Here is a 24651-nt window from a genome sequence, read left to right on the forward strand (position 1 = left end):
GGCTGGAATGATATATTCCCTTTCAGGTTTCCCAAAAACTTTATCAAGGACAGGATACAATTAAGAATATATGGTGACCAGCTCTCAGGTGATGTCTTCAGTCAGAGAAAGGATAGGTCATAACCACCTTTTATATGGGACCGTGGCCATCAAATTGTCCAAAGGCTGCTAGTTCTTATAAGAATTATGTTGTTATCATTGTATGATGCCATTAGGTAGCAAGAGCTCATCTAAAGAATATAATATATATCAGATTAAATTAGCAATAAATGCCAAATTTCCCGTTCTTGCTATACCCCCAACTTGCCTCCATCCGTGCTTTGTAGAAATCCACATCGTGAAGCTTTTCTTTACACCGGACCAGCTCCATCTCAAGCCTCTCCACTCTGTTTGCTTTCTCCCTTAAGGAATCTAACTCATCCCTGTAGGCTCGAGCAGAGCGGGCATCTGCCATGAGGTTAATATTCTGAACAAAGTAAAATCAGTACAGCAAACTTTTGAAATGACTTATTAATAAAAAAAGTAAAATTTCATTTTACTCTGGCTTTATTGTTTACCAGCCCTCCCTTCACTTGTCAACTTAGTCTGTAAAAATGTATATCATTAAAATATGTTAGTTTTAAAATGTCAAAAAAAAAAAAAAAGGGAAACACCATAAGGAGAGCAAGACTAAGAAATAATACTATTTTCAATATGCACAAGTTGTTGTGTTGCATGCCTATTCATTCCCATAAAACAAAGGTAAGTGTAGGCCAGAAATTATGAAACTTGTGGGTTATTACTATGCCCAGTAATTCTTAGCAACTAACACAGTGATAAATGACCTGAAATTGCCAATTGATCTGCAAATTCAGATCTCTCCATTCATTAAGTTTGAATTCCTTAAATACACTAAGAAGGGTTTCTTGTCCTGTTAAAGATAACCAGCCCCAAAATTTGATGTGAATGTATGTATGCATCACTTTAAGATCAATGCATGTTAATAGCTGTTCTTTATAATTTAATAGATATCATTACCTCCTGCTTTATTTTCTGTAGTTCCAGGACTAGCTGATCTACTTCATGTCTGGTGTCAACAAGCTGCTCTGATTTTTCTTCCCTGAGGATTTCATACAAGTTCATTAGTACCTCTTCTGCCAAATGTGGAAATCACTGAAGTTCACCAAGAGGAACATAAAAGAGTTCAAGTTTTCTTGTCATTAAATCCGCAAAATCAGCAATGACCATAGACCAATGAAGAAGAGGCCACAATTATTAGAAAATGGAGAAATTTACCCAAAGGCATCACAATGATACTGAACAGTGGGTTTCAGCAAGTTCTTCTGAAAGAAAATACAGATGTCACATGGCTGCCATTTGCAACCTCCTGCAAGCTTCCCCGTTGATTTTGCTATTCTGAAGCCGGCACAGAAAACTGCAAATGGTGATCATGTGGCCATGGGGACATTGCAACGGCAAGAATTCTCAGGACAGGTTTTAAGTGGCACTCATTCAGTGCTGTCACAAATTTGAATGGTTGCGGAACACTTAATAGTCATTAAGCAAGGACCTCCTGTATTTACATCTGCTCACAACATTACAGGTACAGGTAGTCCTCAAGTTACAACCACAATGGAGCCCAAATTTATGTTGTTAAGCGAGAAATTTGTTAAGTGTGTTTGCTCCATTTTACGACTTTTCTCGCCTCATTTGTTAAGTGAATCACTGCAGTTCTTAAATTAAATTTTTAAGTGACTCTGGCTTCCCCTTTTGCTTGTCAAAAGGTCGCAAAAGGAGATCACATGACTCTGGGACATTGCAACCATCATAAATGTGAGTCAGTTGCAATATAAGTGTGAAAAATGATCCAAAGTCAGTTTTTTCAGTGCCGTTAACTTTGAACAGTCACTAAATGAACTGTTGTAAGTCGTTGTTGAACTTTCTGCTAATTCTTTACACAAACTGTTAAGAATGGCTAGTGTATGGATGGAATGGCTAGTGTATAGATGCACAAGTAGGAGGGAGAGAGAAATGAACCAACCCTACAATGTTTTGTTCTTTATGGTGTCCTATCCTGGAATGATATTATAAATGAAGAACTATCAGGACAGACCAAAGTGCTGAGTTCTGCATTACTACTCACAGCTCCTGCCTGATCCTCCTTAGTTTGGCTTTTACATCTGCAAGCTCCACGGACAAATGCTGCTTATCCTCATTGGAGAGACGGCTGGCAAGATTTGGGGAAGAAGCTGGACTTGATGTTTTTAGAGGACTCAACGGCTGTTGGGACTGCAGGTAATCTCTGTCTTGAGTGAGATCTACAATCAACTGGAAGGAAAATAATGAAAACTAAAAGTTATGAGGAAAAACTGCATCATATATGTACATATTCGTAGAAGGAAATGATTTATGAAAAGAAAATGGCAAATATAAAAAATTGTTGTGAGACAAATACAAGAGGTTACAGCAAGCTTAATTGAATTCTTAACAAAACAGACCCAAGATGCTGGATTTATTTAACATGTGTTCCTTCACGGAGTTACAACAAAGAGTCATATCTTCATCTTGAGGAATTTGTAATCCAAATCTGACATGAATTTATGGGAGGAAAAGAAGGCAGTAAGATTACAGGAAAGTAAGATGCTTTCAATTCAGTTACATAGACTTTAAGATTTTTCTTCTTAAAATATATGAGGAAATACAAGACTCATATAGGTTTTACTCTTTTAAAAGAAAAATATTGACTCAACTGAACATTTCAGGATAGGGGGCCAGCTGTCTTTCCCTAATATCGTGAACCAGTGCATATTGTGCCTCAATACCTCTACGGGCAGCAATGTATACAGGCACATAATTATCCATAAAAGACCATGCAAACTTATTTCTAGATTGAAGCATTTTCCATGCAGAAAATTAATTAGAAATGTTGAAATGGTCATTAGAGATGGCTGCTACCCAATTTGAGAATTATGATGTCACCATTTCCCTCTAGTTTCTTCAATTATTTACAGATTTAAAAGTCCTAATCTCAGTTTGGGATCTTAGGAATTGCCTATTTCTATTATTTTCCTTTCCACTATTCTAACATGCATTACTGAAATGTACAGTGCTTCCTTATAAGGGCATATATGTTAGTGAAAACTTAAGTATATCTGAAGCACGCTTTTAACAAAAACAGTATGGAAATAATCTTAGGATATACTGACAATAGCATGGGGCAATGGCTTTAAAAACATTTAAAAAGTTATTTTCTGATAAACCAATGTAAACTCATCCTTTCCTTATTATCTTTCAATCAGAACAGAGCTGGAAGGGACCTTGGAGGTCTTCTAGTCCAACCCCGTTCAAGCAGGAGATCCTGTACCAGGATTCTTGGTATAGGAGCTCCTACTCCTATAGGATCCCCTGTATAGGATCCTCTTGCTCAAGCAGGAGATCAAGAGGCTCTAGTGAACCTTCTGCAAGAAAGAGTACAGTAGGGAGCAAAAATCCCAAAAAATGCCTGTATTTTGTATCTTAACTTGCATAACTTATTCCCAAGTACTTTTTTGTCCATGAAATTCAGATTCTACCAAATGACTCCAATTAGAAGAAAACTGCAAGGGGAAGAAGACAGACGGAGGGGAAGTAAAATAAGAAAGAACAACTGTTGTGTGTTTCTCATCAACACAATATTTTGCTATTACACTTAGTCTTCCCACACATCTCCATTTCCTGTATCATCACCACCAGCCCATATGTGGAAGACAGGCCTCCTTTAGTCACATTAAGTCACACAGTCACATTTAGTTTCATTCCTAATGTGAGACCATCTTGCAGAAAACAGGAAGGTTTTTAAAAGAGCTGATATCAAAGGCAAAGGTTCTTGTGTCTCAATGCACAGATAAAAAATGGTGAGTGAAAATAAGTTAGCCAACCAGGAGTCAGAGTTAACTTAAAGGAATCTTTAATTTTACCAGATTTTAACTTCTTAATGTTAATATTTGTAAGCAGGCCAAAAGAATACTACTACTTATTTTATATTAATTTTGAGAAAAATAAAGAGAAAAAAAATAAAAGGGTGTCTTATAAAATTTTATTTTATAAAAAGCTCATATTTGAGAAACAATGAAACAATCCAATATGAGAGTACAGTGTTAAGAGAAAATTAAAGTCCAAAAGATGCCAGCATATTAATACATACCTCAGTGCACTCATCTCTCTCATCAATCAGTCTCTTAAGGTGAAAAACCATATTTCTGGAAAGAGACTCTAGTTCTTCTGGAGCCATAGCTGGTAACTCTAACCACTGCAAGTCAAATACATTCTCTTGATTATGGGTTACCTGAAAGTACGAAGGGTAGAAAGCCATGAACGTTTGTTTATTGTTAGGTATGAATAATAGATGATTCAGCCAACAAGTCTGATCCTGGCCTTGATATAATAAATGAACAATAGACCAAACTGCACAGATTTGTTAGCCACACCCACTAGCATAGAAGCTTGCCTAAGAAATTGTACCAGACCATAGTCTGCTGTTTAGCAACCCACTTTTAATGATGGAAAGACTTAAGATTTTTTTCACCATGGTCTTTTCTCTTGGCTTATTCTATTTTTGCAAACCCATCTGCAAGTGTTATCCCTGCCCAGACTGTCACGCTTAAATTGCAATGTACACACTGTTCTCATAGTGATGTTTAAGAATGCCAACTAAGTAAATTAGATTCTAATAACTTTTCAGTATAATTTACGATAAACGGTTGTAATACTTCTTTATGCCAATAGGAATACTTTTATCTTGATTTATCAAATTATTCTTCCTAAACCCGATCACTTTGATTTCCAACAGCAGGAAACAATAGTTGAGGAGACTTCGGATGAGGAAATGAGGAGACTGGAGAAGGATACCCAAAATGTTGGCGAATCCAAGTTACCAGGCAAACTGCTGCTGCTTTTGGTAGTTGTAGGCAATAAATGAAATCCTTTGCTATCATATGTGCATTATTTTAGTGAAAATACATTGTATTTATTCTAAGGCTATAAAAATTGGAAATCCAGGATTTTAGCACAGCTAATAAAACAGTCGAAATGGATGTGTTAATAGCCAGTGGTCAAAATAAATAAAATTTGCATTATGAAATTAAATATACCTATAGTTTTGGAATAGTTATTTAAAAATCAAAGAGCAATTAAAAAAAATAAAAATAATGAACTTTTGCAGTAAGGCCTTATTTCTTCATCCACGCAATGTGGTAAATATTTAAAAAATCAACATACTGATGCAAAAAACATTAATCATCAATTTAATATACTGGCTAATGTGTTGAATTTAGACTAGGAGACTGAGGTTTAAATCTCCACTTCAGTAGTGGGCTGATTGGGTGACTCTGAGCCAGTCACTCTCTTTCTCAAACCAGCTTGAGTTGTTGTGGGGTTGATAAAATGAGGGGAAACACCCCTGCCCCATGTACCCTGCCTGGAGTTCTCAAGAGAAAAGCTGAATATAAATACAATAATGAGAATTACAGGACAAGAATATTTTCAGTCCTGTGACTGAAAAAATGTGATTGTATTATACAACCCTGAAGAATAGCTAAATGTTGGTGAAGCAACATTCAGGTGGAAAGATCATATATAACTATGATGGCGAACCTATGACATGCATACCGTTGCCCCAGTTCAGCTCCGCCGCACATGCGCATGCACCTTCCGCTGGCCAGCTGGTCTTCGGGTCTCTGCCACACATGTGCTGGGGGTGGGGCGTGTGCGGGGGCCGCACGCACATGTGTGGGAGGGTGGGGCATGCATGCGCAGGAGGGCGGGGCATGTGCATGGGGGCGCACACATGCATGGGGGTGGGGCACTGTGCAGGGGGCACACACGCTTTGCATTTTGGGGGTTTGGGCACGCTTTGGGCACTTGGTCCAGAAAAGGTTAGCCATCACTGATATATATCATTACCCTTGGTGTTGTTATTCAGTCTCCTGACATTTTTTTTTAAAAGGATGTTGTTGGGTATGAACTGAATTGTAGCAATAGAACAATTAACTGCTAGGTTAGGTTAGAAAAAAGGAGAAAAATGGAGAAAATGCATAATCTGGACAACAGAAAGGTTTTATTATAAAACATTATTAGAACTTTAAGGTAATTAGAATGTCACCTCCTGGATATGTGAAACAATTGCGGCTTGAGTTTCAATATCTAGCTGCTTTATTCTTTCAATGAATTCTTCTTTTCTTTCACACTGTAAGCAAAAAAATAATAATGATGAATGCATCCTACACAGGTTTATCAGGATCATAAATACAAAGCACTTTTACTATTCTGAATATTTAGAAGTTCAATGATATATTAATGTAACAACTAGGGAGGGGTAAGAAATTTCATCACCATTTAGAAAGTTTGTGTCAAGTATAATTTAAGTAGTTAATAAATTATTTCCAACTGCTGAAATCCTAACCATGTAACAAAAAGGTTGACCTTAAATTCTGATTCCCATAGTTATTTTAGCAGAATTGTGTGTTCACATTATACAACCTTTCCAATAACAGTTAATCTATCCTTCTTGTGCATAACCGTTATGGCTTTTGCTAATTTAACATGGGACTGAATAATTGGAAATAAAATATAACGCAACTGAATGAATGTTTAAATCTGGTAAATGCTGCTAAGAGCATCTGAATACTTAAAACATCAAATTAACCCTGCAGGTGTTTGAAGTATAATTCTCAGCTTTCATAACATAAACTCAGAAATTGGAACATAAGGTGTTTCTTCTGAAATTTCAACATATATATATGAGAGTTGCTAAAATAGTCATCGTTTACATTTGAATACTAATATATGTAAAATTTTATATACTGACTGAAATGTATGCATACTGTGTGAAATAAGCCAGCGAATACGTAAGATCTCTACTAGTATTTTACTAGCACATGCTACTGCAATATAATGGACACAGAAATCTAATTTCAAAATTCTGTACAGCCATGAGCTTCAATGTGATTTTAACATTAATGGACAAGATAAAATGAATTTTTAGTTTTAATTCTCTATTACAACTATGTGGTACTTTGATTTGACCTCCAAAAGGTGTTTGGTATGAATGTTGCATCAGTCTGAAACATCATAAAACTGTTGCTGTGAGCAGTATCTTTTGAAAATAAACTCTTTAAGATGTTACACAGACTTATTTCCTTCTATTATTTTTTGAGTAAACACATGGTGTAGTTTACATTATAACAGCAGTAACCTTCTATTTAATTATAGGATGGGGAAAACCAACTATAGTATTTTTAACTCTAAAATGCTTATGTCATTTAGTTCAAATTATCTAAACTTGGAAAAAAAGTTTTTCTATACTATGTACTTTGTACCACTATGCATTTTCTTTTACTTAAACAAGTTACTAGGATGGAAGAGGTTATAGAAAATGATTTGCTTTGGTTTGATATTTTATTTCACCTGATAAATTATTTTTTACCAAATTGTATCAAAAATGAGCAATTTTTATTTCTTTTGGTGAATCAACAGCATTGAGAAGAAGTCAGACTATGAGTATTCTGTGATCAAAGTTACCATGCAGTTGTTATATAGCCTAATTTGGAGGTGTATATATACAGTACCTCATGATACAATTACTCAATTATACTTCTACTCAGACCCAGACTGTTGGGGGCAATATGCTTACATTTGTAAACCACTCAGAATGTATGTAAAGCACTCTGGAGCAATATAAATCAAAATGTTATTGCTATTACTAGTGCTATTTTTCCAGGTTTTTTAAAATTATGTTGTAAACTATAATCTCTATAAACAAATTGTGTTGGAATTATAATTATTTCCAATCTGCCTTTTTCCAAAATGATTCCTGATGGTTTATAATACAAATAAAAGCAGAGAGTCCAATAATTAAAACGCAATTAAAAATACCAAATTAATAGCAATGCCTGGTACCCCCTAATCTCAATGGCAATTATCATATCCTAAATGCACTCTCAAGCAGAATTATCTTCATGGCTTTTCTAAATTACAATCAATCAATATTGTATTATGTTCACAGACCAGAATTAAAAATTTAAACCAGGGTGGATAAAAATCAATGATTTTTTTAAAAAAATCAAAAAAATCGGAGTTTTTTTATTTAAATCGGAGTTTTTTGATTTAAATCGAATTTATTTTAATAAAAAACTTTTGGGGTAAAAATCTATTGTAAGATAGTTTTCTATTTAAGACACATAAATAATTTAGTTTATTCAGCATGAAATGGAGCTTAGTTATGTAGCATGAGGGTGTATATTCTGCAACACTGGGACTATCGGTGAGTCAACAGTGGGTCAAAGGAGTAGCAGAGATGACAGTTGCTCTTTAAAAAATATGATTTAAATCAAGTTGATTTAAATCAAGCCTTTTTACTAGTGATTTAAATCATGATTTAAATCGTGATTTAAATCAACTCGATTTAAATCAAATCCACCCTGATTTAAACATTAAAATAGAATGGAATAGAACAAAGCATAATATATTATATTATGTATATTATAGTTAATGGTGAGATCATCAGTGGGCAGCCAAAGTCTTCCTTACTTTACATACAGAATAGCAGTATTTAGCTACGTTTAAGGAAACTGAAAATTAGAACTGTGAAGCCTGCTTTCAAAATGTTTAAATATTAAAGGGCAAGACTTTTTTTTCCTTTAAAGCTAGCCATCGCTAGCCATGCACTCACTGCAGCATGACTAAAAATTGTGCTTTTTGTTTATATTTTTGTTTTTGAGATTTTATGAGAGCTTTATTATCTCGGATTGCAAACTGGCTATGGAGATTCTTAATCATCCAGGTCATAATTGTCTCAAAGATGGCGGACAGTGTGTGTGTATGTGAGGGAGATGAAAGGCTTACTTCTGACCATAATCCTCCCATCCTTCCAACCATTAATCAGAACTGATGAAGCTTCTTGGAGGAGAAGTGAAATGTCTTCTTCCTCAAGGAAAAAACATTTCTTACTCAAGTAAAAAAACACACAGTAGTTAGGGGGAAAAGCCTCCTTTGAGATGATTGCAAACTGTGTTTAACCAAATATGGCTTACAGCCTCATATAATTCTTAAGAAAATAATTCAAATGAATTAATAGCAATCAAAACCAAACTTACCTGTACAGCACAACCCAATACCAAAAGTAGCAGCTTCTTAATTTCATCCATACTTTTACCTAAGAAGCAAAAAAATTGACCATTAATATAAAAATTATGAAGGTTTTTATTTTAAAAAGTGTATCATGTACAATTTAAAATCAGTGGCAAACTGCTGTTTAGGAGACTGCAAATCCTTAAATTTGGATCACATACAAGGTGGTTTTATGTTGTATTTTTATATTTCTGCTAGAGAATATAAACTGCTTATAATTTGAAATTATAACTGTAGATCTCATAACTGCCCTAAGTTATATAACTGAGTTTTAGAACAATGTATAATGTTATAAATGGAATTGGATTTAGTATGATTAAAAGGCTGGAAATAATTCATTATGATCCATACTAATTGAATTACAGCATACAGAACATCTTTTAATCTAACAAACATCTAATTTAAGTGTTATTTGTTAAATATTTCTTTGTTAAATTTAGTTTATGTAGAATTAAAAATAAATGTGTCTTTCCCAAGCTATAGACTCTGTAAATTGACCTACTCTAGGGGAACAATGTGTTACTCTTTCATGTCTAGTTTTGCATGACTGAAATTCATCCTCCTTGTTCCAGTCGAGCTAATACAATCACATGCTCCCTGAAATAATTGTGCCTATTAAATGCTCCTGGGAGACAGCGGGAGGAGGCTGAAGTCATTGAGTAACAGACCTTTGTAAGATGGGACTGGGCGTACATGTAATGACAATTCTTCTATTTCCCTCTAGGTCACCTTAAAAAGAAAACTAAAAGCTAGCTACTATTTCAACATTTACCCTTTCACTTGTTTTAGAAAAGGTAGCTGTTTTTATTTTTAGCTTTTTCTACTAAAGACTGAATAGATGGGCATGATGGGGACAAAGATGAAATACCCTCATCTGACATAGAATTAATGAGTACATGTATCCATTGTGGCTTGATGTTTCACTCTGGAAAAATCTATTGCCTCTAAAAATGATTACTCACTGTGTCTGCCTGCTCTCTCTCTCTCTCCCTCTCTCCCTCTTTCCTCCTCCTCCTCCTCCTCCTCCTCCTCCTCCTCCCTCCCTCTCCCACCCACAATGTATTTTTTTCTTTATTAACTTCAAATATATATTTAGGAAAAACTAGATAATTCCTTCCAGACATCATTCTGGCATTACAACTGTAATAGTTAGCAGGTTTGTAAGGAGACTGTGAAAGAGAAACTTGGGTTAACAGATTCAACAAATTATGTCATTATTTAAATGAGGATTCTGATTATAAATTTCAAAAAAGCAAGCAATCATTCATGTCCTTTGAATAGTGTTGAAGTAATTCTTCAGCATTTACATTCTATATGAAAAGGGTAGCACACATTTTGATTATGCTTTCCATTAATAATTTATTCAGCAGCATTATATGCATTATCTCTTAGGTCCTTCCTTCTTTGCTTACATCTCTGCTTCACAAACTCCCAGGCTTTTAACTATATATGAATCAGGGTCCAGTTTACACATCTGATGAAGTAAAAACTATCTTCCTTGCAAAAATGGATTGCCACAATGGATTGTAAACTGAAGGGACCACAGAATGCTCCATCTTTTAAATTTGAAGAATGGGGTCTCTTACAAGACCATCACTGCTTTAAAAATTAACTCAGTGCCATTTTCCTTTTCCAAAAATTCCAAGGCAGCTGCTTTCACACTAGCTAACTAGGTAATTAAAATGGAGGGATTTGTAGTACAACCATCTGCTCCCCACAATGGGCTAAGGTCTTTAGATCTTTAGGGAATAAAATCTAGTCTAGAAGCTTTTCTATAGTATAAGACCAGAGAAGGGCCCCCATTCTCACAGTGTGAGAAATAGGGTAGAAACAGATGGTAAGATTTTGTGGGAGGCAGCAAAGAGATTACAGCACAACACAAAGATAAAATGACAAAGAAATAAGATTAGGAGAATAAAGAAGAAATGGTTGGAAACACTGATTTAAAGTTAAGACATTCGATGCACTCAAGATTACTGGGTGAAAGGTTTATTTTCACAGAAATCATGGATTGAATAGGCTTAAACCTGTTTTAAAAAAGGAATGAAAAATCCAATATTTACTTGATTAATTTCCTTATTCTTCAACATCTTATATGCTACTCGACAACAAACGGTGGTAAATTTGAATGATATAAGGAGGATCTGTCAATTTATTGAGTGTGGTCTGATAGATGACATTATTATAAACATAGTTCAATTAGTGTTGCCAAAATGAATTGAAATGCTTTACCAATAAATGTTCAATGCTTTGCCTTCTATATCAATCAAACCACTACTCCTTTTGCCGATATCGTCAGTGCTATCAACTGAAGTAGTTGATCTATCCTGCTCTAGGACAAATCAGCCTTGTTGCAGCTCTTTTCTCTGCATCACTTCTCAGCAATAGTTCAAAATAATCCGTTAGTTTAGCATGGAGACTGTAACTTCTGAATTATTATATACTGGAAAGCATTTTGTGGCACCTCTGTAGCCAAACAAATTACTAGCAAAGGCTCAAGAGAAATGCAGGCTACATGTCAATAAAGAAAAACTGGCTAAGATGCCACTTTAGGAAGGCTCTTTGTAGTGTATTACCACTGCACAAAGCATTTGAAAAGGTGCTTTGCAACACGTAGGAATATAAACGAAGTGTCTTGTTCAAATCATTAAAGCAGCCACATCTTATGGCAAGGCTGTTTCAAAAGCTTTACCTGGCTATCTCTATATGCCAAGTTTTATCAAAGATGAAGCTAATTCTATAAGCCAAAGCACCCCTTTCACATCCTCCATAGAAGATTAGAAACACAAAATATGAAAGAAACAAGTTGGTTTAAAATAAATATAAGAGTGCATGTTTCATTTTCCATCAAGCTGACATGTTAAAACATTTACAATATTTCATTCTAATAAAACAAACTTTCCTCGGGGTGAAATCTTTTTGAGTATAAAAAATACTAGATTTTGACCATTTTTTTTAAAAAAGAATCTGCTCTTGTTTTTAACAAACCACTTGAGCAATTGATATTATAAACTTGAGCATGCTCCAATGATCTGGTCCACACAGCCAAGTTTATCTTTATGGTAGAGGGAGTTGCCTTGATTGAGACAAGTGTTGAAATTAGTCTCAAGGTGAAGGACTTTTGTTTATATATCAGCTCTATGCAAAATGAAACCTAAAAGGTTTTTTTTTTTTTGCTCTGTTCCGAAAAGATGTATTGTATGTTTGTCTGTGTTTTTTTAAAAAAAAATTGCAAAAACAAACAAAGAAAAAAAAACCCTAAAAGGTTTTCAGAAGATTAAGAGAATTTAGAAAAATGTCAGCCTAGTAGTGAAAATTCATTACAAGGGCAGATCTATAAGGCCATGGGAGAGATTGCTGGTGTTCCGGGCTTTATGGACTGCAGTGTGTTATCAAGAACTACAATTGCTAGAAGAGCCAGCTGCACTAATGAAGAGAGTTTATAACATACATATTCTTCCTCCCTTCCTCTCTCTGTGTAAAAAAAGCTCTGTATATAAATATATGTGTGTGTGTGTGTACACATGTATATTTATATTTGTACTAGTTTGTTAAGCTAAGGCCACTGTATAATAAGAAATAAGAAAGATTGCTGACTTGAATTTACCTTGTAGAAGTAACTCTGTGTGGATGTGGTTGTGTGTATGTACATGTTCCTGTGCATTTCCCACCATCTCACATCTATTAATAGAAGTTCTTGTACGACATATGAATTACAAAGCAGAATTGAGTCCACAAATTATGCTCAGTATTTTATTGGGCTTTAAAAATAAGTCTTAATTTCACCTTCCTAGTGGATTATTATATTGATTCACATGTTCAAAAGACTAATTATGTAATAAAATCTTCTGCATAAAACTTGACTTCTGCTAAGTTCAGGGTTTCCTCTCTATGTAGTTTTCTTGGCAATTGTAGAGGAGAAGAAGAAAGACCTTGCTTTTTGAAGTCAGCCTATAATCCTAGCAATTTGTTAGCATATCCAAGTAGTAACCAGGTACTATTCTGCTTAGCTCAGTCAACTAAGTGTTGGCATTACAAGGGTTGCCATTATTCTTGTATGAATATGTTGTCAGGTGAGCCATGATGCAAAATTGAATATCCAGATTAAAATTTATCTTTCTCCTGTGGGAAAGCAAGAGTAGAATGTCTAGTTGAAATTATGATAATAATACCTTGATGGATGAAACCTTGTGAGCCTTGTAGTTGAACCACCTCCCCATCATCAAATATTAACCAAAAATACTGCTCAGTATCCCATAGCCCATTATTAGAAAAGGTAAAATTTTACCTGAAGATGCAGAAAAGTTGTTTATGCTAATCTGTATTAGAAAACATTCCATATAGGGCTCTCTTACACCCCCCCCCCAGGGTAGGAATTTCTGTTGCTAAGCGATGGGGTCATTAAGTGAAGCAGTCATGTCCAACTTTATAAAAATTTTTTGCTGTGGTCAAGTAAATCACAGTACCATTAAGCAATTTGGCTTCCCCTACTGACTTTGCTTGTCAGAAGCCCCCTGGGAAGGTTGCAAATGGTGATCGCATGATCCCAAGACACTGTAGCCATTGTAAGTAGATGCTTCCTGCCAAGCACATGAATTTTGATCGTATGACTGCAGGAACATAGCCATGTTTGTAAGTGCAAGAACTGATCATAAGTCACTTTTTCAGTGCCATCGTAACTTCAAACAATGGTTAATTAAATGGTTCATGACTACCTGCAGTGTTTTCTTTGATTAGCCTAGAAAAAGTAGGCACTTATAAGTGTAATATGCCCATTACTGACAACTTAGACTACATGCTGGTATCTAAGAGTTTCCTGTTTTTCAAGCCTTGGAAAATATATCCGACACTGCAAAATCCTACAGTAAAAATACAGAAGGGCAAAAAAAAAAATCGCCATGGTAACCTGTCTTTAGACATAGACATTCCCTCTGCTGCCTAAGCTGGCAGCAAATAGCAGGGAAGAAGAGCTGCAGCTAAAATCACAACTCTACAGTCCCTTGGTCTCATTTCTGGGATGACTGCAATAAAACAATGCTGACACACAGGAAATTATATTCTCCCCCAAATGACTCTTAGGGCACAGGTCTCTATTGTTTGACAGAAACAGTATACATGCACATACACCATTTTTAATTTGTGCCATTATTCTGCCTACCCTGTTCTTCATTGCTAAATTAATGTTAAATTATATGTAATAAAACATTTGTCAACCCCGAAGCTGACCTGACTGTGACCTTTTTGAGGCTTCAATGCTGCCACAGCTGGAGCTAAGGGATAGGGAGGGGCAAGTAGAGATAGCTGGGGTTTGTAGCCAAAACAAAATACTTTCTCTTGGGAACCAAGGACATTCCAGCAGGTGCTTTGAAGGAGGGGACTGAAGTCATCTAGCAATTGGGCTGTATCCTGATTGGACCAGGGATGGGATTCAGCCATTTCAGACCATTTCGGGCGAACTGGATGCTAATTTTACATCTGGTTTGCTGAACCAGTAGTTGCAAGGAATGACTGGCCCCACCCACCCCCTCCCAGGACTCTCCACGCAGCCCATTTTGGATGCGAGGTAAGTTCAGGGCCTGCGCAGAGGCTCTGGGATGATGAAAAATAGGCCTTCCGGAAGTCTGGAAACGGGCCCGTTTCTGGCCTCTGGAGCCCAGGGGAGGCAGTTTTCGCCCTCCTGGAGGCTTGAGGAAAGCCTCTGGAGCCTGGGGAGAGTGAAAATGCCCCCCCTGCCATGGCCGAGCGAGGCCGAGGCCGAGCGAGGCCGAGTAGGCCACGCTCTCATGGCCATGCCCACCCAGCAACCGGGCAGAGAACCGGTTGTTAAAATTTTTCAATCCCACCCCTGGATTGATTGTTTTGAGAAAGTGAAAAACTTCTACTTTTAATTTAGATAAAATTAGTGGGTTTAGTGGGTTTAGAGTCGGTTTTAGCTTGAACCAATATGACATATCCAATAAAACTATTCTTTGAGGAATCTACCTGCCACGGAATTTTGTTTCGTGTAGGTATGTTATTTGGAACCCTGACAACATTCATATAAAACATTTGTGTGGTTATACAGTATATAGTAAAACATTTAGTTTAAAGTAAAAGGGGTCATGATGTTACCAAGATACTTACCAGAGAGAGGATCTTTGCCAATTGTTAAAACATTTGGCAAATTCATTATGATCAGTTGCTGGAGGACTTCCTAAAAAAAAATGGAAAGAAGTACAAACTTGAAAGAAATTGTCATTAAATGTCACTTGTCTAAATGACACACACACAAAAATCTTTAACTTTGAAAAGAAATTAATCTGATCAAGGATAATGTGTGCTGAATTGAATTATGTATTAAACTGCATCTGAAAATCACTTATAGTACATCTGCAAATTATTAATTTGGGGAATTGTATATAAGCATTTGTATGCTGAAATGAAATGAAATGTATTCAACTTCTATTCCTACTCTTTGAAAAACCCTCAAAAAGGATTTTGCATCTCTATTTCATAAAGAAGCTTTATAACAACCATGTTGTTCATGGACCATGCATCACTCTCTTTGAAACAGCCACTTCTTTTCGTTGGTTCATGTAACCAATTGCTTCATTCAGGGAAACGGTTCTTTCTTTATGAAAGGGATAGGCAATTTTCTGAAGGGGTGAGAGTCACAGGAGGCCATGATATAAATGGAAATGGTTATAGTACATCAAAGGCAGAGATGGGATTTTTTTTGTTTCCAGAGGAATTTGCTATCCTGCAATTTCTGTGTGCTTGACTAATCATATTAGTAGAAAAACTCATCATTTTTGGTAAAAGTATCACTGAACTTTTTAATACTCTTGTAAGACACTTTTTGATTTGTATTAAGACTATTTCTGGTAGTTTATTTAGAGGGAAGGCTGACACACAAAGCAAGGGGTCTATATTCTTCTTGGTTATATCCCCAAAATATGTAATTTATCAGGCTATCAAGAATGTAGGAAATGGCCAAAACTATTATATGACACCGGAAGGATGAATTTACACCTGACGTGCAGCAAAGGGTTTGTCAAATTCTCATGTTTTTGTTTTGTTTTGACAGAATGAAGCAGTGGTGGGTTGCTCCCGGTTCGGTCCTGTTCTATAGAACTGGTAGTAAAACTAGCGGGAGGCTCCACCCACCCACCATGATGTTATTATGGGTGATCTGCACATGCCCAAAGTGCGTGCGCTCCCGCTGCGAACCGGTAGTAAAGGTAAGTGGAACCCACCCCTGGACTGAAGAAAAAGAAATTGAAACCATTTTTTTTCAAAGTTGCAGTTATTTTATTCACAATATAAACTCATCTCCCCCCCCCTTTTGTTATTCGGATTTATTCCTCTTCCTGTTATTTAGTTTGATATGAATCTTTTTTTAAAAAAAAGAAAATCCTAATCAGGAAGCCATTATAGTAGGCATGAACAATTTAAATGGAAGAGGAAGAGACAGTGACACAAGCAAAGAGCCCTATCTTCCTCCTTCCAATTTAGATATGACTTGTCAGGGTCAATCGGGGTCAGAGAGTTAAAGAAGTAACATTTGTTTAGCAGACTTTCTTCAAAGTCAGCCTCAGCTTTGTGTAAATAGGGTTAGTGGTGGGGGTGATAGAATGTTTAAATGGCCAAAGGGCAGAGTTAGCAAACAAACAGCTAGGAGAACACGTAACTCAGAGGGCATATAAGTGACTGTTCAATTTTCATTGAACTATTACAGGAATTGTAGCAACCCCACAAAATAAATGAGCCTCTTTATTAAACTTGCAGAATATCAATGCTCTACTATTTTTCCCTCAAAGTCAATGTTTGGCTAATTTCAGCATTTGGCTCACTAATGACATTGGCACTACCAATGATTTTACTGTTACTTGAGCTAAATGGCAAACATTTTGATATTTATGGATAATTCTTGAAAAGAAGAACATTTTTTCTGCTCACAGATTCCAATGGTAATTCAACATCAATAATTAACATTCACATCTGTTCAGCAAGGATTTCAAGAGGTACAAATTCAAGAACTAACATACATTTTAGGAATCAGATTTTATTTACCACAAGGTAATCTGCTGGTTGCTGGCTGCCAGCAGTTCGAGTCTCACCAGGCTCAAGGTTGACTCGGCCTTCCATCCTTCCGAGGTCAGTAAAATGAGGACCCAGATTGTTGAGGACAATATACAGACTCTGTAAAAACTGCTTAGAGAGGGCTGTAAAGCACCGTGAAGCAGTATATAAGTCTAAATTCTATTGCTATTATTATTAGTGGCCTTAAGCTGACAAAGCTATTATGATTCGGTATTTATAGCACAGTTGAACAATCTTGGGGTATTATGAGACGAGGGGGTTAAGGGCTATGATGGACCTAATGCTGGGACTTTGAAGCATATGTGGGCGAAGTTTGAATATTCAATCCTAATTTAACTGGTTTAAACTAATTTAAACTAATTTGCTAATAGAATCTCTCTACAGTTGAGATCAGCTTTAACCCATCAAGAACTCTGAAATGCAGTCATCAGACATTTTAAGCAAGTGCTCTTCATTTTCTCTCAGTCTTCTGGCAAGCATAGCTATAGACTTTGACTTGACACACCTCTGAAGGCCCCAAACCAAATTACATGCAAAAAATAAGATTTTTTTTAATAATTAAAGGTGTTCTGTGATTAGGGATTTTTTTAAAAAAAACAGACCTTCCTTTTTCCTCCACACAGACTGTTTAAAGCCACCATGACATCTTGTACTAGCTCTGAGAGCAGAATGGAGGAAAGTGGAAAGAACATTATAGGAATTATTGACCTTTAAGTGATGCTGAATCTCTTCAAGAGATGATTTTAAACCATAAGCGGAAAACAATGAATTAAAAGTGTGAGAACTGCAATGCATTCTAGAATAATCTTCTTTGAACTATTCTGAAAAGTATTGTAAATGAACTGCATAGAACAATGCTACGAAATCTGTTTGTAGCCACTTATAAATCACTATTAAATATTTTTATTATTAAAATAACTGAAAAAATTGACAATAGTCAGAGAGGCAATGTGAGCTATGGGGGGGGCGCAAACAGAATGTTTTATTATGCAAATATTACATATTTTATGATTAAGAGTAATTAATGTGATTTATGACTGCCATACTGATCTTGCTTTTCTTGCTTGTCTCTGTATTTAATGTTTTTAATATTTTTACATTTATGATCTTAACTGTAAACCAACCAGAGTTGTTTTTTACAGTGAGATGGGTGTTAATTTAATAAATAAATAAGATGTATAACCCTTCAGATAGCTACATCCATCCCACGAATACTTTATGCCTCCCTCCTTCCAAATCTCACTAGTGAATATTTTGTCTTCTCTGTGTCTGTCCAGTTCTTTTTGAGCAGTGATGCTCCTTGTCCCTCTGGAAAATATTTTTTTTTAGTTATACAGTTGTACATCTGGGAGCATTTTCTATAAGTGGGTTTTTTATTTATGCTTGGGCACCCAGCTGTATGCTGTGTTTTTCTGTATTTAATGCTTTTAAGATGTCCAATGATACTAGTGTGAGTTATAATATAGAATCAAACGAATAAATGTTGTCCCAGACAATATATATTTCCACAAAAAGTTTTGGAAAAGCTGATTTTAAACCTTTGCTTTTATTTCAAAATCATGTCTTAATCATAATTCACACTAAGTGAAAATCCATCTGCATTCTTAAAGCAACAAACTCTGTGTGTAAGTCAGAACAGTGTCTCACCTTCATCACAGAAAGAATACCTCATTTTACCGTGTTTCTGTCATTATGAAAAAGTAGCCAAATAAATAATTCAAAAAGTGTGCTGTCCTCCGAAACTCAATATGCAAAGCTAATTCAATATGTTAATTGTCTGGATAACAATGCCTACAAGTTCTGTTCTTCGTGTGTAAATGCTTGCCTTCTTGTATAAATAAGATTTATATTCCTATTAATAAACAGTTTAAAATTGTATATATTGTTATATGCAAATGTGTATTTATGCAATTTAATCACTCTGCTAAACAAATAATTCCCTCAACATTGTCGAACTATTTACTAAGTCTGCACTCCTATTAATCTTCTCATTGTTCCCACCACCCATCTCCTCCACTTATGACTGTATGACTGTAATTTTGTTGCTTGTATCCTTACTGATGTTTCCTGATTGCTTATTTGTACCCTATGACTATCATTAAGTGTTGTACCTTATGATTCTTGACAAATGTATCTTTTCTTTTTATGTACACTGAGAGCAAATGCACCAAGACAAATTCCTTGTGTGTCCAATCACACTTGGCCAATTAAAAATTCTATTCTATTCTAAGTTCATTTTTATTTTATTAATATGTAAAAATAATACTACCTGTTTATAATCAGGTAGTAGCTCAGTACTTGTTGGCTCAGTAGCAAAAACAGGTCCTAAATCAGACCATAAATCTACCTAAACAGATTCCTGATGACCACATCTCTATGCAGTCTTCATGGTGCTGATATGGATTGGAAATGGTTTTTCATTGCATTCTTCCAGGAATTTTTTTCATACAATTTTATATAATTATAATTTTTAGCTTTTTAAATTGTCAATGGGTTTTAGTTTGAATGTTTTAAATTTTGGGCCAAAGTCATGAAATTCTTTTAAAATTTTTAAGTTTTGTATTGGTATGTGTTTTAGTTCTGGCTGTGCACCTCCCTGAGTCCACTAGGAGAAGGGCAGTATACAAATTGAATATAATAAAATAAATAAATAAATAAAGAGAACCTTAGGATTGCATTTTGCCACATCATCTTTAGTTCTTAAATTACAGTAGATATATCCCTTAATACTCAACATCTGTGAATCTCTCCTGTTTGCTTTTAATATTCATGCTTCAACATTCATTTTATTTTATTGCTGACAGTCACAGAAAACTTCGTTGCCAGAGGAAACATAAGACACAAAACCTATCAATTTGTGTTGATTTCTACAAATCAATTTCAAATCTTTATTGTCAGTGCACAACATATGTACAATGAGATTGGTTGAGCTCCCTCAGTGCAGCCCCCCCAACACAATACAACTCACAGTGAAGACAGAAAATCCCTAACCCAATAAATCATATTAACAAAACACCCAGTCCTATTGCACTAGTGTGAACATGTTATACATTCCGCCGGCCCTGCAGTCCATCATACTACATAGTTATGATGTTATTTCTCATTCAGGAGTCTGACAGCCCACAGATAAAAACTGTTCTTCATCCTGTTTGTGCAGCTGGCTATACTTCTATATCTCCTTCCCAATTGGTAGGAGGGTAAAGAAGTGATGACCAGGGTGAGAGATGTCTCTGAGAATTTTCCTCACTCTTCTAAGGCAACGAACCCTAGCAATCTCATCTAATGGTATCAGGGGACAGCCCACGATGTTTTGTGCTGTGCTCACCACCCTCTGTAATGATTTTCTATCCGCGGCTGTCAGACCAGCATGCCATACCGTGATGCAATAAGTGAGGATGCTTTCTATTGTGGACTGGTAAAAGGAGGTCATCAGTTGTTGTTCCACCCTGTTTTTACACAAGACCCTAAGGAAATGGAGTCTCCGTTGGGCCTTCCTGGCCACCTGGATCGTGTTGTTTTTCCAGGTGAGGACTTCGCTAAGATGGACTCCCAGGAATTTAAAGGAGGAAACTCTCTCTACCCATGTAAAGTGGGGCAGGTTACTCTCTCATCCTCCGGAAGTCCAACACCATCTCCTTGGTCTTGCTGATGTTCAGGTGCAGGTTGTTTTTTAAGCAACATATGGATAGTTTTTGAACCTCTCTCCTGTACGCTGTTTCTTCTATTATCTATTATTACACAAATACAAATCCAATGAAGCAAATGCATTGCCAGCAGTGTATTTTATTAATGTATTGCCCAACTAGAAATTTGTAAAAACAATTCTGGTCATTTTCACTGTAATATCAAATCATATGCAACCAATCATTCATGTTTATAATGCTCTCCAGGCAAATTACCCTAGAGTTTATTAGGATTATACTGCCACATGGTCCATTGATGGTTTCTCTACTGTAATTGGTAATAAGAAAACATAACATATTAAATCTCTGTCACTTAAAGTTACATATAGATGGTTAAATTGCAATCCATCTTTCTAGAAATGTAAAAGTCTCAAGAGACTAGTAAGATATTTGAATGTTTTAATTCAGTTTGCACTCACTAAAAGCTGGCAACTGACGTAGTACTTTATTTAATCAAATCTTATAACTGCTACTTGCAATTTTGGAGTATTTACAGAATATCCTGCAAATACCATGGGCTTAATTCTAATGCTTAGTTGTAATTAAACTATAAATGCTACTTAAGCATTCTAGCTTTTCCAAGATATCTGTATTTTCTATTTCTATTTTTTTCCAAGTAACCTAAGAATTCTGTACACAATGAATTAATCTCATAATTCAACTATGACTAATTGCAAAGCTGATAAATCATTTCTTTCAGTAAAAGTAGTCCAAAATGATATATACAGTAATATAAACTGTATAAATTTGTATAAACTTTATAATAACTCAATATTCAGTAATACATATATGAGAAAAAATTAAACCTCCCAAACCCAAATCAAACAACAAGAAATATATGAAATTGCTCAAGGTAGAGTAATAAAAGAAGTTGCTATGTTAATGGTTTATTTAAAAAAAAAATGTCCTAAGTCAAAATGTTTATCTTGCTGAATTTTATCTTCCTCCTTACTAGAGCCAATGTGCTTAGTTAGCCAACCAAAGGAAACGTTAAGAAGAATAGAAACTGCTCTATCCCCTTCAACTTGCTGCAATGTCCACCAACTCAGAAAAGACCTTTGAACAAGCAGGAATAGAAAGATGAACAGCAACAGGAACAGAGGACCAGACTGCCAAGCACTGGGTAAATCAGGAGGTTCAGGCAGTATAAAGTATAAAGATTTATTGCAAGCTTAAGAGCTGTACAAGAATCTGACCAACTAATGGTGAAAGGAAATGAGTGGGAAATAAGAGAGGCATTCAAGGTGGGCTGGACTTAGATCTCTTGTGGGCACAAAGGGACTCATCACTGATGACGTGTGTCAGTGTTTCAAGTAACACCCAAATGAAAGAAGACTCCCAGGCTTGAAGTTCCTCAAAGTTCCATTTTATTAGAGATGTCATTTGGCACATCTGGGAAAACCCAAATCTGAAAGCTTCCAGGTTTTCCCCACCCAAAGGAAAGTCCAAGTCCCTGCCCAGCATCCACATGTCCATCACATGGTCCAATCAAAGCACCATCGCAACTGGAGATGCCTCCCAGTTCCAGACCTCCAGGTGCATAGCAAGATGTCTTTGACTCCATGAGAAAGGAATGTTACTGTGTTTCCCTGAAAATAAGACCCTGCCTTATATTTTTTTGAACCCTGAAATAAAGCGCTTGGCCTTATTGCCATGCGCTCAAAAGCCCGATTGGGCTTATTATCAGGGGATGTCTTATTTTGGGGGAAACAGGGTATTATGACTATATATTACCCATGCTCCATACAATCCCCCTCCCAATTTCCCACAGTAGTAAATGTAGCAGGTCTGAAGGCCCAATACAAAAGGCTTCCAGGCCTGACGACGTGTTTAATCCCTCCCTCGGCTCAACCTAGTCATCTCCTACACAGACTCCATGGTTACAGGCCTTGACAATCACCTAATCATACTACCTTAGGCACTGATTCTGAATGATGCTTTCAAGTTTCATCATTATCCAGGAGCCACTAATAATCTGAGTTGTGAATACAACCAATTTGGTTTAAAGTACAGATAGTCCTCAATTTACGACCACAACAGAGCCCAGAATTTATGTTGCTGAGTGAGACATTTGTTAAGTGATTTTTGCCCCATTTTACAACTTTTCTTGCCACATTTGTTAAATGAATCATTGCAGTTGTTAAATTAGTAACACGGTTAAATGAATTTGGCTTCTCCATTGACGTTGCTTGTCAGAAGGTTGCAAATGATCACATGACCCTGGGACATGGCAACTGTCATAAATAGGAACCAGTTGTCAAGCATCCAAATGTAAATCACATGACCATGGGGATGCTGCAAAGGCCTTAATTGTGAAAAATGGTTGTAAGTCACTTTTTTCTGTGGTATTGTAACTTTGAACGGTCACTAAATGAATTGTTGTAAATTGAGGAGTACCTGTAATCTACTGTTATTTTACAATAGGTTAACATTAAATAATTTGATGAGATTTAACTGATTCTCATATTGTTCTTTATGTTCTTTATCTCATTGTAAGAACCAATAACCAATTCAGCATTCTTTGCATTGATGAAAATCAGCAGTGATAGATCAACAGCCCCCAACCTTTCGGGTACCAAGAACCAGTTCCGTGGAGAGAGGTTTTTCCACGGACCAGCGGGGATGTGATTTTGCATGATGCCTGCATCCCGTGGTTGGGGCTTCACTTGTTTGCACGGCCTGGTTGCTGGCATGCTATGGACCAGTGTCGATCCATGGTTGGGGACCCCTGTGCTAGATCACAGAATGCCTTATCTGCATCAACATTCTACCTTGTTGAATTCTTTTCTGTCTCTCTTTCTTTCTCTCTCTCTCTCTCTCTCCTGCAAATCCCTTAATTAATATACCTCTGAAGTCATGAGGTATTTATTATTTCACCTGGAGTAACTATAAAAGACATGAGGAAAAAAATTAACAGGTGCACTCACACCAAGAAGATGCTTTTGTCCTAACATGTAACAAACCAACAGGTAAATGTGCTCTATCTTTAATTAACATTCACAAATGAGTAACCTCAAAATAGATGAGTTTCAGAGGGATCCAAGTATTAAAGTTGCACATTATAGGCTCTCTTGATTTTGTGGATTATCATCTGTTTAAGGAACTGAGGGGTGGGTGGTATTTTTCAAAAGTGTGTCAACAGCAAGGTTTTATGTTGTCCTGTTTTCAAATGCCAAGAAATTTCATGATGACACTTCCTCAGGTGCAATTCTGATTCAGTTCTTCCAGACAGAAATTAAAACTGAGGGGGTATGAAAAAATTATAAATGCTGAATTCAAAAACATCTGCTCTTACACTTTTCATGAAATAGAAAAAACATTATATAAACACCTTTACAAAATCAACATGGAAGGACACCTCTTTGAATGGAGCTTGTTCAGACACAGCAGTATTAAGACTCTTCATGTCACTACCTAAGAATATCCATGGACAAGGTGTCACTTTACCCTGTCAAACCTGTTATTTGAAAGAGAAGGAAATCAGGTAGTTGATCTTAATAAAAGGCTGGTAAGAAACCATAGAACTATTGGAATTACCTCATTCCGTCACAAAAACAAACTTAAAGGAAGCCCTCGCAAGCTTTTTTTTAAATCAGCAACATCTAACAGGAATATATAGGATAGTAATCTTAAACCACAACATTATTACTAAATTGATTCCAGACTTTCTCTACATACAAAAGTGTTATTAAAGTGTCATTAAATTGTGTTATTATAGAATCAGTACAGTCTGATGAACAGA

General features: G+C 36.0%; 1 protein-coding gene across 1 annotated transcript in view; it reads right to left on the reverse strand.

Annotated features, from left to right (window-relative positions):
* Window positions 1-24651, reverse strand: part of CCDC88C (coiled-coil domain containing 88C) — a 93059-nt gene that overhangs the window by 33750 nt on the left and 34658 nt on the right. Inside the window, exons 4-10 of the mRNA XM_070941313.1 lie at window positions 15268-15337; window positions 9111-9169; window positions 6119-6202; window positions 4163-4303; window positions 2123-2307; window positions 1018-1099; window positions 308-466 (exon numbers count right to left, since the gene is read on the reverse strand). Of these exons, the coding sequence (XP_070797414.1) occupies window positions 308-466; window positions 1018-1099; window positions 2123-2307; window positions 4163-4303; window positions 6119-6202; window positions 9111-9169; window positions 15268-15337 (780 nt within the window). The remainder of the gene's footprint in view (window positions 1-307; window positions 467-1017; window positions 1100-2122; window positions 2308-4162; window positions 4304-6118; window positions 6203-9110; window positions 9170-15267; window positions 15338-24651) is intronic.

Source organism: Pituophis catenifer, unplaced genomic scaffold, assembly GCF_029215685.1.
Source record: "Pituophis catenifer annectens isolate HBS135680 unplaced genomic scaffold, rPitCat1.0.hap2 SCAF_1, whole genome shotgun sequence".
NCBI lineage: Eukaryota > Metazoa > Chordata > Lepidosauria > Squamata > Colubridae > Pituophis > Pituophis catenifer.